We start from the raw sequence: 16,726 nt of genomic DNA on the forward strand, positions 1-16,726 counted from the left end.
CAACTGTATACATAAAAAAAGACCAGCAGTGACATAGAGCCTTCAAGTCACACATCTATCAAAACAAGTCAGACTGATAAGAAACAATATTCAACTCTATACGTAAAAAAAAGAGCAACAGTGGCACAGAGCCTTCAAGTCACACATCTATCAAAACAAGTCAGACCGATAAGAAACAATATTCAACTCTATACGTAAAAAAAAGAGCAACAGTGGCACAGAGCCTTCAAGTCACACATCTATCAAAACAAGTCAGACTGATAAGAAACAATATTCAACTCTATACGTAAAAAAAGGAGCAACAGTGGCACAGAGCCTTCAAGTCACACATCTATCAAAACAAGTCAGACTGATAAGAAACAATATTCAACTCTATACGTAAAAAAAGAGCAACAGTGGCACAGAGCCTTCAAGTCACACATCTATCAAAACAAGTCAGACTGATAAGAAACAATATTCAACTCTATACGTAAAAAAAAGAGCAACAGTGGCACAGAGCCTTCAAGTCACACATCTATCAAAACAAGTCAGACTGATAAGAAACAATATTCAACTCTATACGTAAAAAAAAGAGCAACAGTGGCACAGAGCCTTCAAGTCACACATCTATCAAAACAAGTCAGACTGATAAGAAACAATATTCAACTCTATACGTAAAAAAAAGAGCAACAGTGGCACAGAGCCTTCAAGTCACACATCTATCAAAACAAGTCAGACTGATAAGAAACAATATTCAACTCTATACGTAAAAAAAAGAGCAACAGTGGCACAGAGCCTTCAAGTCACACATCTATCAAAACAAGTCAGACTGATAAGAAACAATATTCAACTCTATACGTAAGAAAAAGAGCAACAGTGGCACAGAGCCTTCAAGTCACACATCTATCAAAACAAGTCAGACTGATAAGAAACAATATTCAACTCTATACGTAAAAAAAAGAGCAACAGTGGCACAGAGCCTTCAAGTCACACATCTATCAAAACAAGTCAGACTGATAAGAAACAATATTCAACTCTATACGTAAAAAAAAGAGCAACAGTGGCACAGAGCCTTCAAGTCACACATCTATCAAAACAAGTCAGACTGATAAGAAACAATATTCAACTCTATACGTAAGAAAAAGAGCAACAGTGGCACAGAGCCTTCAAGTCACACATCTATCAAAACAAGTCAGACTGATAAGAAACAATATTCAACTCTATACGTAAAAAAAAGAGCAACAGTGGCACAGAGCCTTCAAGTCACACATCTATCAAAACAAGTCAGACTGATAAGAAACAATATTCAACTCTATACGTAAGAAAAAGAGCAACAGTGGCACAGAGCCTTCAAGTCACACATCTATCAAAACAAGTCAGACTGATAAGAAACAATATTCAACTCTATACGTAAAAAAAAGAGCAACAGTGGCACAGAGCCTTCAAGTCACACATCTATCAAAACAAGTCAGACTGATAAGAAACAATATTCAACTCTATACGTAAAAAAAAGAGCAACAGTGGCACAGAGCCTTCCATCACAATAATTAATATTCAACCCTAAACTTGATAAAGGGCAGCAGTGGCACAGAGCCTTCAAGTCACACACATCTATCAAAACAAGCAAGACTAATGATGATAATAACAATATTCAACTATATAAAATCAAAAATAAAAGAGCAGCAGTGGCATAGAGCCTTCAAGTCAACCGTCTCGCCCGCCCCAGCTCGAAATGACGGCATATTCGGTTAACGTATTTCGAAAGTAACGTGGCACAACCGTGATAGGGAAGGGAAAATACAATCACTCACCTCGAATTCCTGTCTGTAAGGTATCTGGCCATGTTGGACGTGTTTCCACCTTTGGTCAGGAAGCCTCTTGAGCATTTGTTGCACGTTGGCTTGCTTGTTCCAATGTAGAATTGCTCCGCTCCGGTTGCAAAGTATTTCCACACGCGACTCTTTCAGCGACCTGACCTGGCCGGCCGGCCGGCCGTTGGGCGTGTTGGACTTCCAATCCCACTAATTGAAGCCATTGTTAAGAAAGACCCAAAGTTTTCTTCTTCTTCTGACTGCTGCTCTGTGCTGCTCGCATGCGTATACTGCCCCCTTCCGTTCAGACAAGAATCGACACAGCAGTGAATTATTCGGTCTTTTTTGCGTTGGTACCGGAAGTATCGGTTCTTGTGACAACCCTACTTCCCAGAGGAGCGATTGACTCGCATATCCATCCGTTTGAGTCACTCTTTTGATGACTTGTGACTTGCCCCCCCCCCCCAAAAAAAAAAAAAAAAAAAAAAAAAGCCAGACCCGATTTGACCTGGATCTTTACATTTTTCTTCATTTTATGTATTCGGCTCAATGAAATGTATCTGTTCATGTGCACGCTGGGAATGTCAGTCATGATTGAAGGATTAGAAAAGCGGGGAACCACTGCTTCGTTTTTGTTGAGGTTTAATTGATGCTATCTGCCCTTAGCAATGAAGGTCATTTGGAATTGCGTGCTGAGATCCACATAAGTGTCAAAAGTGGGATGAATGTTTCCAGTGGACGTTATTCCTAGGATACTGATTCCAACCTTAATTGCGTTCAAACCTTTTCTATTTCTGCAGTTCAAGGTTCGCATTCTGTCCAAGTTGGCTGCCAAGTTAAACACTTACATGCCAGATAAAGTTCCCGAAGACACCAGCAGCATCCTGCGGTCGCCAATGCCTGGCACAGTGGTGGCAGTGACTGTCGAGCCTGGTGACCAGGTAAACCATGATCCATGGCGCTGTCTTGTAGGATGCTGCGTTGATGCCTTTTCTCCTCTCTCATGCTCTTTGCCGTTTTCACGTGACGTTGCGTGTACTGTAGGTTGCCGAAGGCCAAGAGATTTGTGTTATTGAAGCCATGAAAATGCAGAACAGTATGACTGCTGTCAAACAAGCAAAGGTCCGTGTCACCACAATAGCTGAAATCTCATTTCAAACAGACTATTGTATTGTGCGCTTAGTGTGTTGTCGTCCATCTTTGTTTCTTGCCAGGTTAAGCGTGTCCACTGTAAGCCAGGAGAGACGGTTGGTGAAGGAGATTTGCTTGTCGAGCTTGAATAATTCAAGGTATTCATGATCCATCCCTCTTAAGTCATAGTGGATGATCAATACCAGAAAGAAACGTTTGATTTCTCCTGTCCCCAGCAGAGATTGGTGACCTCAACAGTGCCTGAGCGTGGCGCTTTAGCAATAATATCAATCTTAGGCCTGCCAATCCTGTATTTCTTGTTTGCTTTCAAGCCACTTTTATTTGAACATGCTAATAAAATCATTTGAGCACACTGTTTGGCCTGTGTTGTTGCCCATGCCTCAAAAAGAGCATCTGCCTAATCGTTTGGAACCAATCGCATTTGAATACAACACACTTCCCAACATTATAGACATTTCCCGACAAGTCTCACAGGTCACAAACGTATCGTACGTCATTCGAGCATGGCTGATGAGGTGGGAACAAAATCATTGACAACTCGTATGTTGGAGTGGAGACCACTCACTTCATCCAGAGACAAATCAACAAGTGGGACGTGCTCACCTTGCTATTCTTCCAACAGAGGCGGAGGAGACAGTTTAAGACTCAAAGCCTCTTGCGCCGGATGAGCTTGAATGAGCGTCCCTGCTCGATCACTGCTGTGGCGCTGAGAGAGCTCCGTCAGGATGGCCAACTGAAGATGCAATTCAGAAAGACAACAAAACACAGCCAGACGTCTATAAAGCGGAACACAAAGAGTAGAAAACACAATGGCACGGTACTCCAGCGTGGTTACATCAAATGGCTTTTGCAGTCAGGGTGGTGGTGGTGGTGGTGGTGGTTGTGGTGGTGGTGGTTGATGCAGTGGCGCCGTGCCAAATGACTTACCCTTGATGGTCCTTTGTATAAACAACGTAGCTGATCCCACGACTGCTCTTGTTGAAAATCCAGCGTAACCTCCTCCAAAACCTACATTGTTAAAGTTGTTTCATTTGTTACAACCTATTCCTTTTGTCGCAAGATCCCTCCCTGTTAAATCCCGACCTTCTTTCGACGAGCTTCATCGTGATGCAGGGATGAAAGTCGAGTCTGTGGAAAAGATATTCAGCAGAAGATTGCAGCAGAGCAGCGCTGGGCCATGCTTTTGGGTGCATTTTTCATGGCACAGCCTCAAATACTGACCTGTGCAAGGGATGTACTCCGAACTCTCTTTGGTACGCTATACTGCCCGCCTTTTCCTCGATGGATGGTGGAACACTTGTAGCAGCTCCACTGCTGCTGCTGCTGCTGCTGCTGCTGCTGCTGCTGCTGCTGCTGCTGCTGCTGCTGCTGCTGCTGCTGCTGCTGCTGCTGCTGCTGCTGCTGCTGCTGCTGCTGCCGCTGCTGCTCCTGCTGCTGCTCCTGCTGCCGCTGCCGCTCTGAAGCACCTCCCAAGCCACAGTCCATAGTTTGCTGCTGCTGCATGCACTGAATGTGGTATAGGTGACCACAGCTGAGAAGACAGACAGATGCATTACTATTGAGAACGTCATTTCCCATTTACGCGTCATGCAGGATCACGGCAGATTCGCTAGCCTCTCGGCCAGTTAGGTTAGGGTTAGCGTGTAAAATGGAGCTTTGGCTCTCCAGTGGCAACACTAATGTCCGTATGTCATTTGACATTGGGCTACCTAAATAAAAGGATCTGCTCAGCTGGGTCCTGCCACCTCTTGTACTGTTGCAGGCAAATGTTGCAGTAGTCTTGTCTGGGGTGGAGTCCCTTTGTGACGGCCGTGCGCAGATGAGCCAAGGACCAGTGCAGGTCATGATTTAACAGACTCGTTGTTGTTTCAAATAAAGTCTGGAACACAAAACACCAATGAGGTAGTATGTATAGGACAAAGCCTTGCCCTCCACGCGTCCATTTACCTGTTCATAGTTGAAGGTGTCAAGCATTCCAAGGATAAGGACCTGGATCTCTGCAAGTTGTCCTTTCTCATAAACGGGACTCTGTTAGACAAGAGCTTTGGTCAGATGGCCAGTGGCAGCACCAAGCCTCGAGTCCTTGTGCCAGCCACACTTTGTCTGCTCCCTCATGGAGGAGCTGTTTGCCCTACCAGGGTCATTCTCATTGAGCTCTGCTTGCACATCATGCGGAGTTCGTATGAAGAATGAAATGGGAGTGGAACTCCAAAAGCGATCAATGCTTCGATTTCAACACGACAAAGTCGGCTATTGTGGTACAGCCACCCACCTGCAGTATCTGCTGGATGATAGCAGGCATTGAAACCAAGCTGCTCATACTGTTGAGAACGTTCATCGTCAGATCCTTTAAGACTGCAAAAGGCAAGCACAAAATGCTGCATTGACAAGAAGAACTGACGTGGAGCCAAAACCGTTCCAAATCCGTCGCTGTTCAGGAGAACGGCAAGCATACGTTTTGTGAAATAACGTCAGCCTGAAAAAAGATCCGTTTTGCCAAATGATGTCGGGCACCGGTGCTTAACCATGCTTTGGTAATACCTAGAATTCTCCAGTGTGTACGTATATTGCCAGCATGTGGTCTTCACAGTATGCCTGCCTGCGTGGCTGCCTGCCTGCGTGGCTGCCTGCCTGCGTGGCTGCCTGCCTGCGTGGCTGCCTGCCTGCGTGGCTGCCTGCCTGCGTGGCTGCCTGCCTGCGTGGCTGCCTGCCTGCGTGGCTGCCTGCCTGCGTGGCTGCCTGCCTGCGTGGCTGCCTGCCTGCGTGGCTGCCTGCCTGCGTGGCTGCCTGCCTGCGTGGCTGCCTGCCTGCGTGGCTGCCTGCCTGCGTGGCTGCCTGCCTGCGTGGCTGCCTGCCTGCGTGGCTGCCTGCCTGCGTGGCTGCCTGCCTGCGTGGCTGCCTGCCTGCGTGGCTGCCTGCCTGCGTGGCTGCCTGCCTGCGTGGCTGCCTGCCTGCGTGGCTGCCTGCCTGCGTGGCTGCCTGCCTGCGTGGCTGCCTGCCTGCCCTAACCGCCCGCCCGCCCGCCCGCCCGCCTGCCCCTGTGACGTTTGAGTGGAGCTCACACATCACGTACTGTGGGCCAAAGTAACACAACAAAGTCGTGGGTGAGTGAGCTGCTTTACCCTGTTTCTGTGGAGTCATCATTGTCTCCAATAATGAAAACCACAGCTCCTGAATGGAAGAAAAAAAGAGCAGTGAAACATAACAAGGCAAGCTCATTCCTCTCTGCAGCCCAAAGTGGAATTCCCAAAAAGTACTTGCGCTTTCTTGACAGTAAGAGAAATGACCTTGATTTGCGGCTGCTGGAGTTTCTTGGAGTTGCGCCGACCCAAAGCAATGATGGTATCGAGGGAATGTTCCACGCTCTTCAATACCACCGACTGGTTTTCTTTGTCGTCTTCCTTCGGCCCTCTGCTGGTGTCAGCGGTCAGTAGTGAAAGCTGCTCTTTGAACGCCTATCAAGGGAGAGTTGAGGCGGAGGAGAATCCTTTTCACAATTTTGCTTCAATCGATGAAATGGGCAGCTTTCCCACACCACACGAACTCGGTAAATGAACTTCAAAGATTCCGATCACATGTCTAAATGAACGACGTACCTCCAACAAAACTGTAAAGGCTCCATTGCAGTCTCCCTTCTTCTCAAGCAGATAAGCCGTGGCTTCGCTGTGACGGTACTTCTCCGTGATCTGAACAAAGAATGAGACGAGTCAATTGGAATCTCCCGCCTACACCTTTGCTCCGCCAATTTGGATGAGGACGAGATTTTCTCCCAATTGCAGTGAGAGCAAGGCCAACACAGCATTTCACATCATTTCCAATCAAGACAGATTGTCGCACTTGAATGGCTTCCTCCAATCTGTAGTGCTGTGAGCTTTGAAGGAAAGCCAAGAGCTGTTGAGGGGCAAAGCGGCACAGTAAGTCCAGCAGACGCGTGTGAAGATCATGTTCCAGAGGAAGGCTGGTGCCTGGATAATGACGCTCCCTAAGAAAGAGCAAACAAGTTGTCGGTGACACAAAACAAAGATGGCCGGGAAAGCTTTGTACGACAGCCAGCAAACCATGACTCCATGAATGAGGTCAAAAAGTTGAAAAGCAGCTTGCCATCCTGTAGGATGACACACACACACACACACACGCACACAAAAAGACCATTGTAAGCTTGACATCAGATGATTTGACCGACATGTACTGCACTCGGTCAAACCTAATTTCCACCATTTGACACTCTCTTGAAATGCTTTAAAAGACCACAAGTGAAGTCTTCTCAAAATGCTTCCTTCAATTGGTGTGTTCACTTTGCAAATATCGGTTGGGTTGTTTGTGACTGATGCGGCAGACGAATGACAAAATCATTTGCGTGCACATACCGGAAGAGCGCAAAGAAGTTGATCCACTTCTTCAGCAAAGTGACACACAACCAGGTCGGCGGATTTGCTCGTATCAAAGATGATCAGATCCTGTCAACGTACGTGACAGTCGTACATTGGTTGAAAAGAGCAAAATTGGACAAAAGTAGCGCCATCATTTGCACGCACTCCCTTTGAAAAATCAAAGTGACATATGAGTACCGTGATAAGGTCAAACCGAGGCTATTTACACAGAGACAAAAAGTTGTTGTCGAACTCCTGGTTTTTGCCATTCCCTGACCAGTGGGACAGGCACGCGCGCACACACATACACACACACACACACACGCACGCACGCACGCACGCCCGCCCGCCCGCGCGCAGGGTTGCACTTCTTCAGGTAGAGTCCAGTGATGTCAAAATGATTTGGGGGTTTTCCCATTGCATGATTGGCAATCATATGTTTTTGGAATCAACACGGCACATTCGCTGACCTGAATGTGTCGGAGCGTTTTCTTCTTAATGGTCTCTTTCTCCTGGGATGTGTGGCTTGACATGGACATCAGTTGCTCCATGTAGCTGAAGATCTCGCCCTTCACGTCCGCAAAAACACACACACACACACACCCACACACGGGTACGTTGGAAAGGGCTGGCTCTCCATCCATTCCAGCTATCTTTTCTGACCTTTCTCAGAGGGTCTTTTAGGTAGCAGTCAATGGTCTTGTCGTACATACGTTTCTTCTCGTAGAGAAATTCCAAAATTTGGTAGCTGGATCGGAAGGCACGCACAAAAACAATATACTCGCAAATGGTCTCATCGACGCCAAAGTATGTAACGTCTGCTTGCCGAGGAAAGCGTTTTGTCACACGAATGCTACGGTTTCATGGCAGTATTTAAAGGGACTAAATGCCACTTGATTGTATTTGTTCCTTTTCCTCTAGCGTGCATTTCCTTCAGAGTATAGCTATCATGATGCAAACGTAGGTTTGGTCAGCGACTCACAACTTGGCTCTCTGCGACAAAGTCAACAGCTTTTCTTCATCAAATTGGACCACTCCTCCGACCTGGAGCAGCTGCAGCAGAACCTTGAAAAGGAGAAAAGAATCAAACAGAGCAATATAGCAAAACAACGTTCCTTTCTTGTCTAGAAGCAAGGACTAGTCAGAAAAAAACAACAACAACTATTTTTGAGAATGATCATCGGGCAGACCCCAAAGGTCATCCAAACAAATCGAAAAATGTCATGTGCGATTTAATTGTCCCGTGCTATTTTGCATCTTCTCTGCTTTAAAGCTGCAATTGGCAGGATACGTTCTAAGTTTGGAATGGCCGCAAAGTCCTTTGTCAAGCGCTTTTTTCTTCAAAGCGCGTCACATCCGTACGACCAAAATGTGGTCTTCTATTCAATGTGACGTGAACCTACGTACGTTTGAAATACCCGTGAGCGCACATTCTCGAGCGTTATGGTGAATATTTTCCATTCGATTCTTTGCTTGAGTCAAACCTGCTGTCGTTCAGCGTGTCGAGAGACGTCGTCTGGTCTGCAGAGGAATTCCAACACCTAAAACCGATATCATAGAGAGCAATGACCAATGCAAATCTGGCTGGCTGGCTGGCTGGCTGGAGGCAAATCATGCGTGTTCAACTTGAGATCTCAAGTTATCCAACTGAAAGTGACCAATTGCTTTTTTCTTTTTTAACCAATTTGGGAACCACTGTTTGCATTTCTTTGTTCGTTTGAAGAAATCGAGTGCTTTTGAACGGAACAGCTTACCTGATCAAATAGTTTTCTGTTGACAAAAAGCGTGTTGTCCGGTTTGGACAGCTGCCGGGCCAAAAAGGCAAAAAGGCCGCCCACCTGGCACGGTGTAAAGTCTGGGTTGTCCACCATCACCTGGAGCGCATTGGAGGGAAAATCCAACCAAAAGCATCAACGTTCACGTCAAAGCAGAGCAGCGTTGATTGATGACCAAAGGAGCTTTGTCATTCAATATTGAACATTTGTTTGACTCTGCGTGAACGCTATAGCTGATACAATCGCCTTGCGTGTATCTATCCACATGGCCCTTTTCGAACCAAAGAATCTTATGCTGTCCATACAAAGTGTGAAATAGATCCAAATTCAGCCTCATTAAGATTGTTTGTTTGTTTACTGAGAAAGTGATAAGACTGCTTTCGTCTGGAGAGCCCTGGACATGCATGTATCATTTTACCTGAAGTAAAATGTCCACTATCCTCTGCTGGTACTCGATGGCTTGCTTGTCATTTTGAAAGTCCTCAAATGTCTAGAAAGAAGAACGCAAGCATGAGTCATCATCAGCGCCTCCAGATGAGAATTTCCTCCAGAGTTTCAGGCTTTGCCACGGCAAGCGCACTCCGGCCACAGCTACGAACGGCTGCGTCCACAGCCAAGGCACGGAACGTGCTCCGCTCAAGGTCCCCCCGACTCACCACGTAGCATGGAGGAAAACTCACCATGGCGAGCACATTAAGGAATTCTCGAGTGTCAAAGTGGAGGAGGGTATGAATAAGAGGGTAAGCATCAGATGAGGATGACGACTCCCCAGTGTGGAGCACAATCAGGTACTCAAATACCTGACAAACACAGAGGGCTGCGTATTACATGCCACTTCCTACAAAATTCAAGTGCACATTTCATGGTCCGAGCATGGACCACGGTGCGTGCCCCTCCGTTGGTCAATCTGGCTGACGGTTTGATACCTGAATCTTGACCTGAACCACAAGATCCTCGGGGATGTTTCCCAGGGGATATGCTCTTCCTGCCAGACAACAGCTTCACACACACAAAGAAAACCCCACACATGGAGCCAGCTTCAAAACGGAGTCACAAAAAGGCGCCAGTCAACGACCCAATCTTAGCTTACCTGATGTACACCAAAAGTTTGTTTCCCATCACCACTTGTTCGGCTGTTCAAAATCAGGCCAAGTATTAGTACGATATCCGTCCTGTACAAATGAGTTACAGAAAAGAAGCTGACCTGTTAAGCTCCTTCCCTCCCGAAGCGGTGGACCAATCACAGCAAAAAGTTTCTGAAACAAGAGGTCAGCATTTTGTTTTCAGAACAGGAACGGAGGTGGTTCAATCTCTGGATACGACTACGAAAGATGACGTCGTTTGAATGAACCGTCTTGTGTTGCTGAATGACCCCAAATGTCCACTTGATGCTTGATGTGGGAGATGCCCTAACCTGGCTCTCATTGCAAAAAGTCAGCCCAAACCAAATGAAGTGTCCAAAAACAATCTGATAAAGGTCACACACACGAGCGAAAAAAAAAAAAAACAACCCCAAAAAATCACATCCCGGCTTAGCAACGTTTGTATTCCAAAGCCACCTGACGACTTGATGACAAGAGTTTTCTTGAGTACCTCCATTGGTGTGATGTAGTCATTCATGCCACTGTTGAACACGTAGATCATAGCGTCGTACAGTTGGTTTTCCCAGCAGATTTGAACCACCTTGAACACACATTGAATTCAATGTGAGGGGGACGCAGCGACACGACGACGACGACGACAATTGCACACTCTTCCACACCTGCTGTATATCCAGGCTTGTGACATCCAGACGGACGATGCATCTCTCCAAGTTGTCCATCAAAGCATTGCTGTGGTAATGGGCCAGGAGATCCTTCATAATAGGCGTGGGGAGGTGACCGAGTCGCTCCGTAACGACGTAGGACTCCAGCGATTCCAGGAAAACCCCCTTGGCGACCACGTTCTCGGCGAGCCCGGCGTAAAGCTGCTCAAATAGTAGATCGCTAAAAGCAAAGGGCACATATTTACTGGACAGTCGCAAGAAGGGTCCACGAAATCAATAAATACACGAATAATAACGCTCAAGACGCACTTCCAATCGCCCGCTTTCCCTCTAGCCGGATTCTCGACGGCACAAAGAGGCTCGCGTGACACTTGAAATGCTGCTTTGAAATGATGGACGCGTTGGGGCAGATCTGATTTTCATCATGGCTGCATTTCCGGTCAATTCCCATCAAGTTTCCATCACTGACTGTGGATTTCGCTTCCATGACCACAGGGCTACTAACAATGTTTTGTATTTTGCCAACGTCTACCCTGACATTAGCGGTCGCGCTTGCAACGATGTCCCGTGTCCAAAATACTTACGGCCTTTGTAACAACAGGCAGAAATCGATCAGTGTAGGAATCACATCCTGAACAGAAACAGACAAGAATTGACAGTGAGCATGCACAATCAAAGTGTGGGAGCTACCGTATGAAAATGTCCCAATGGTGTCGCACGCCATTTATCAGGGCCAAAAAGCAGCGTAGCGCTTGCTTTCAGGACAGCGTACGACAGTCGAGTCTGGAACGCGCTTACGTGAAAATGTTGCTCCGTCAAGTCGAGTCTGGAGTGCGCTTACGTGAAAATGTTGCTCCGTCAAGTCGAGTCTGGAACGCGCTTACGTGAAAATGTTGCTCCGTCAAGTCGAGTCTGGAGTGCGCTTACGTGAAAATGTTGCTCCGTCAAGTCGAGTCTGGAATGCGCTTACGTGAAAATGTTGCTCCATCACTTGGATTCTGCCTTGTTCTGGGCACTTTTTCATGGCGTGATCAGCAAAGAGCAGCAGTATCTCCACCATCTCCGGCAACACACACAGTTAGCATCCAATTGAAGTCCATAGCGGACACATCTGCAGTGAGGCTTTTCCACGCATACCTTGTCACCGACAATTCCCTTTCTTTTCACAGGATCTCCACACAAGCCTGGAGAAAACACACGACACCGTTCACACGATCGTCATCCGCGCGACCGATGAGCATTTTGCGACGAGACTTTCATTTGTTATCATGAGCACTCACCGATCACAGCCTTCGCTGTTCGCTCATGGAAGGACCAGGCCAGCGAGAGAGCTTCAACAAAAAGTTCCTGCTTCAACAAACGGTCGATGCGCTGCATACGCGGAGCGAAAATCAAGTGAGAGAAGAACCACAGCGGACAACAAAGGGGAGAAGAAAAAACAACAACAACAACAACAACAACAACAAGTTACCTCTCTCCAGGTTCTGAGTGTCATGGAATGGGCTGACTGAAACAAAAGAGCAATGGGAAAGACTCAGCGGTCAACGTTAACGGTGACCTAATGGCTACCACCGCGTGCGTGATGGTGTCGGACCACCTGGGCTTTACAAATGCTGGGACTCCAAAACAGTACGTACCTTGGTGCCCAAACAGACCATCTGTCCTGCATAGCTTGAAATGGACTGGTAGCAAGCCTTTTCTCCAACTAAAGCCTGGAATACAAAAGAAATGGGTGCCAAATGAATACATGCATGCATGCATCCATACATAGTAAATCCAATTCAAGGCAACCTCGCTATCAATCACTCATTGCAACTTTATGCCCCCAATTTGTCTCACCAAAGCCCGGGAAACATTTCCTCCTGTGGCCAGTGATTTGAAATGGCGGCTGTTGTATACCAGCTGCACCTGCTCCAAGTCCAAAATCTCCAAAATCTCCTGACTGGGACGGTCCACAACCTGGAGCTTCTCGTGGCTGTCGACCAGGACTAAAGTGCGACCGTTGATCCACTCAAAGGAGAACGGAGACAGAGAGACAGAGAGAGAGAGAGAGAGAGAGAGAGAGAGAGAGAGAGAGAGAGAGAGAGAGAGAGAGAAAGTCAATAAATGACACATAGAGGAAATGCACCTTGCTTTGCAGCTCAGCAAGAGCTTTTAGAAAGCATCCATTGTACGGTGGGCGTTTTGTCAAATCATTGAAAGGATCTGGTTCCGAGAGCTGTCCATGACATTTGTCATCTCAATACTAAGTTCCATTACATGTCACGAGTCAAACATGATCAATTCTATCTCTCGATGGACTTTGAAAAGACCAACAATTGGCCGAGATTTGTGTAAACACGATACCGAGGTTGCTACTTACATTTAAACTGATAATATCACAGCTGAGATGAATATGTCTCTGTTTGATGACATGGATGGCACCCATCTCCTCTCTTTTGATCTAGGAATGTAGTATATGGTATAAACAATGAGCACTGGCAAAGATGCTGCTGCAATAACTGGACAACTCAAAAAGGAAGACACCCAGAAATAGAGTCACTTCCAAAAAGGAATACTACAGTGCGAGGATACTGTGGCTTGAGGCACTCGAGAACATACCATGAGAAAGTGGACGGTATCTCCTTTAGAAAAAGCTAAGAACGGGTGGACGGCCATTTGGACAGACACAAAGTGCCACGCAAGCTGCGGGACGCTGGATGGTTCCGACTAGACACAAACACAAGACAAACTCATTGCTATCGTGCTTCTTTTGCATACATGCGTGCCATTACTTTGAAGAATCCCACCTTGCTGTAGGGAAAGGTCATCCAAACCTTGAGGGAGGGCTTGAGTCCAATGACCAGAATCTGCAGGAAAAAAAGCACGCTGAAGCGGCTCGCTCGGTGTTTCGAATGACCACCAGGGTTAGGCGCCACGTGCCTTTGTGAGGGAAGCCAAAGCCAACATAGAATAATGGCATATCGGGTGCTCGCTGAAGTCTGGATACGCTCGCAACGGTTCAATACAGCAAACTTCCCCTTTGGAACCGCTGAAGAGACATCTCGAGTCACACGAACGCATGCCCATGACTCTCCTGGAAGCAAGGCCAATATTGCTTTCAGATCAAGCGTGCACATCTTCGGGATGAGGCAGCTTACTTTCAAAACGCATTCTGGAGTTAGCCACGTCATCCGACTACCATGGCGTGATACAAATGCTCTGCTGTTGCTAGATGCGCTCTAAAGCGCTTTGCCACAGCTGTCGTGAGCGCATGCCATTGACTCCGTAAACGGGTCAAAGGAGTCTACGAGCCCGAGGCTTCTTCGTCTCCCTCCTTGCACTCTTATTGCTGTAATCATATGTGCTAAACAATCAACTAAGTCCACTGACCTGAAAGCCAGCTCAAAAACGGATCCACCGCTATCACTGCACACTGCCAGAGTTGGGTCATCTGTGAACTTGGAGCAAAAAGAAGGGAACAAATGAGCAAAGCCAAAAGAATCCATCAACAATTGACAGGGGGCATTGGCACTCAAATGACATTGGCACTGAAATGACATTGGCCGCTGCTTGCAACTACTACCGACACGTTTTAACCTTCCCTCTCATGCAGACAAAACGGAGCGCGTGGTTTTTCTCCACAGCTGCTTACCTTTACGTGAAGAATCGCTGTGCCCGGAGGGTGCGCGTCTGTGATCGTTCGAAGAAGTTTCCCGTTGGCCAGATCCCACATGGTAATCTTAGGAAGAAGAACACACCGAGCAATTATTAGCAAGCTACAATGGTCAATCGTAACAACAACAAATGGTTTGTTTTTGTTCTTTTGTTGACTCAGAGCTTCAGGAAGGCAATTCAGACAGATAAGCTTACTAAATGGTGACTTCACCAAATGTACGCAGGCGAGCTTGTGGTTTGACAAGCCCAAAAATGAGTAGGATTGTACCTGTCCGTTGGCAAAGCCACAGAGAAGTCTTGAGCAATCGTTGTTGATGCTGAGGGCAGAGATTGCGCCAAACTCTGCACCCGTTGTTTTTGTTCCAAGACACAGTCTTAACGCTTGGTTGTTATCTGGAGACCAGAGTTCAAGTCGACACACGGCATCAAAGCCAAGCTCAGGAAATTCAAAATGACAAATCTGGATTTGCCTTACCAAAGACCAAAGCCAGACCGTGAGATGTTCCCACCACAATCACGCCGGCAAGTGTCTGAAGACGACACAAAACATCAAATGGATTCGTGAGCAAATCCAGTGAACAGACAACTGCGCAGCAAATTCACAAGTGTATTTCCTGTCAAATGCAACCATGTGGGTGGGATTCGGTTGCTCACGACGTGCACACGTTCCCAAATGAGCTCCCCGTACTCACTATCGCAGTTGGTAAGCCAGCATCAACCTTGTCCTGAGGAAAGATACAAAGGCCGTCTTTAGTCCAGCAGTTGCTCCGCAATACATTTTGCAAAACCATCAACTCAAATCAAGTCAACGCATTTAGCTGTTTCCCCAAAGCTCCAACAACTCGTAGAAAACAGACACTGATGCACAGCTCAGTAGGGTTGTCACCGAGAGAGATTTTCAAATCAATTTGTCAGTGATTTCTACTCACGGATTCATTTCGATCATGAAAATAGTTGTCGTGAATAATTGACAAGAGCAATTTTGAAAGCACGTCAACACTGACACGACACAACCTGTACTCTCTTTCGATTGTTGATGATGAATGCGAACGAGCGTGCCGAAATATTACCGCAGCGGAGACGATCTGCGCAGAAATGCCCTGAAGTACGCTGTGTCGTAGAACCGATCCATGAATGGCCGCTTTCCATTCCCCTGCCTTCTTCTTCCTTAAAGCCAGGCCATTTTAAGATCCACAAAAACAGCGTTAACGCACACGCAACTTCAAAACATGCAAGTGTGTCTAGTGTGTGTGTGTGCGCGTGCGTTCGTGCCGTTTGAAGTGAGCCGGGTCCCCACTGTCAGAGCTGGCAAGAGAAGCAGTATCGCAGGAATGAGCATCAATATTTTCCGTATTCAGCACACACGTATCCTCCAGCACAAATGGTTCCTCCTCATCCTCCAGCTGCAATGCCATAGGGGGGGGGGGAGATGTGCACGGTTTCTATTTTGCCTTGACTGACATGAGTGACAAATGTTTTTGATTCAACATAATCAATCTACTTTGTCTTGGTGAAAGAGGTGAGAAGATTGGCATGTCTTATGATCATAACAATGAGACAGAACTGAAAAGTAATACTTCACCTCATTGAGGATGCTCTCCAAGGTGGGAGGTGTGTCTACTTGGGGAATGTCGAATTCCTTATCATCAATCTCAAGAGAAATAAACAGTGTTGAGAGAGGCACTGTTAGATACACCTTGACATCACTCGCTGTTCGGCATTTGCGTATGATGTAATCAGCCACCTTGTACGTATTGTTTTGGTCTCGGTCATTCACCAAACGTGCTATTTTCACCATGTTTTGCGATTTATTGTCACCGCGGACAATTAAATCGGTATCAAAATGTTGAGAGCCAAGAGACAGCTGTGCTAAATGTTGTGCAACTCAACTCATTTGATGAAACACGTCCATCATAAGAGAGCAGAAAAACAATGTTTTCCCACATTCTCTCTGTGTGTGGCGACACTTCAATATTTGTTTGCCTTACCGCTCCCTCATCCATTGGGTCAAGCTGCGAGGATGAAGAGAGTAAAGCGCCAGCGTCCAAAGATTCCGACATGTTGAAATGGGGTCAGCTACTGCACACTTTTCATTTTCCACGAATATGCTTCCTCATCTCTTCTTGGCTACGAATTGGACCGGCGGTTGACAAGAAACATTCAGGCGCACTAGCGCCACCTAAGGGATAGGAGTTTCAATCCCTCGAGAAACAGGAA

The 16,726-nt window shown here is 46.8% G+C and overlaps 3 protein-coding genes across 5 annotated transcripts in view; 1 reads left to right on the forward strand and 2 right to left on the reverse strand.

The window, feature by feature from the left end:
- chchd1 (coiled-coil-helix-coiled-coil-helix domain containing 1) overlaps positions 1-2,148 on the reverse strand; it is a 10,045-nt gene extending 7,897 nt beyond the window's left edge. The window contains exon 1 of one of the 2 annotated variants that reach the window (XR_015860141.1): positions 1,791-2,148. Coding sequence is in view for 1 of the 2 variants with exons in the window: in XM_088384116.1 (XP_088240242.1) it covers positions 1,791-1,865 (75 nt within the window). In the remaining variant the exon portion in view is untranslated. The remainder of the gene's footprint in view (positions 1-1,790) is intronic. The other variant, XM_088384116.1, reaches the window with a different exon arrangement.
- pcca (propionyl-CoA carboxylase subunit alpha) overlaps positions 1-3,294 on the forward strand; it is an 8,405-nt gene extending 5,111 nt beyond the window's left edge. Inside the window, exons 19-22 of one of the 2 annotated variants that reach the window (XM_088384092.1) lie at positions 2,591-2,731; positions 2,835-2,912; positions 3,005-3,079; positions 3,158-3,294. In XM_088384092.1, the coding sequence (XP_088240218.1) occupies positions 2,591-2,731; positions 2,835-2,912; positions 3,005-3,073 (288 nt within the window). In that variant the 3' untranslated portion in view covers positions 3,074-3,079; positions 3,158-3,294. The remainder of the gene's footprint in view (positions 1-2,590; positions 2,732-2,834; positions 2,913-3,004; positions 3,080-3,157) is intronic. The other variant, XM_088384094.1, reaches the window with a different exon arrangement.
- Positions 2,416-16,659, reverse strand: vps8 (VPS8 subunit of CORVET complex). Its single transcript, XM_088384085.1, has 46 exons — positions 16,498-16,659; positions 16,092-16,160; positions 15,782-15,912; positions 15,580-15,676; positions 15,202-15,234; positions 14,985-15,039; positions 14,778-14,902; positions 14,487-14,573; positions 14,225-14,292; positions 13,775-13,928; positions 13,642-13,701; positions 13,454-13,561; positions 13,215-13,295; positions 12,692-12,862; positions 12,490-12,564; positions 12,324-12,359; positions 12,133-12,223; positions 11,990-12,036; positions 11,823-11,912; positions 11,437-11,483; positions 10,850-11,072; positions 10,681-10,770; positions 10,292-10,343; positions 10,178-10,220; positions 10,014-10,086; positions 9,768-9,887; positions 9,506-9,577; positions 9,067-9,186; positions 8,797-8,853; positions 8,295-8,377; positions 7,976-8,060; positions 7,783-7,881; positions 7,310-7,399; positions 7,001-7,047; positions 6,780-6,924; positions 6,539-6,628; positions 6,230-6,397; positions 6,065-6,113; positions 5,215-5,297; positions 4,890-4,970; positions 4,652-4,821; positions 4,164-4,473; positions 4,026-4,070; positions 3,870-3,950; positions 3,546-3,675; positions 2,416-2,828 (listed from the first exon to the last, which is right to left on the reverse strand). Exons 1-45 carry the CDS (start codon positions 16,567-16,569, stop codon positions 3,550-3,552), a joined length of 4,299 nt encoding a protein of 1,432 aa, XP_088240211.1. The 5' UTR covers positions 16,570-16,659; the 3' UTR covers positions 2,416-2,828; positions 3,546-3,549.
- Between the last annotated feature and the right edge of the window lie 67 nt (positions 16,660-16,726).

This window comes from Syngnathus floridae, chromosome 9, assembly GCF_059516105.1.
Source record: "Syngnathus floridae isolate MCC-2025c chromosome 9, RoL_Sflo_1.0, whole genome shotgun sequence".
Classification (NCBI taxonomy): domain Eukaryota; kingdom Metazoa; phylum Chordata; class Actinopteri; order Syngnathiformes; family Syngnathidae; genus Syngnathus; species Syngnathus floridae.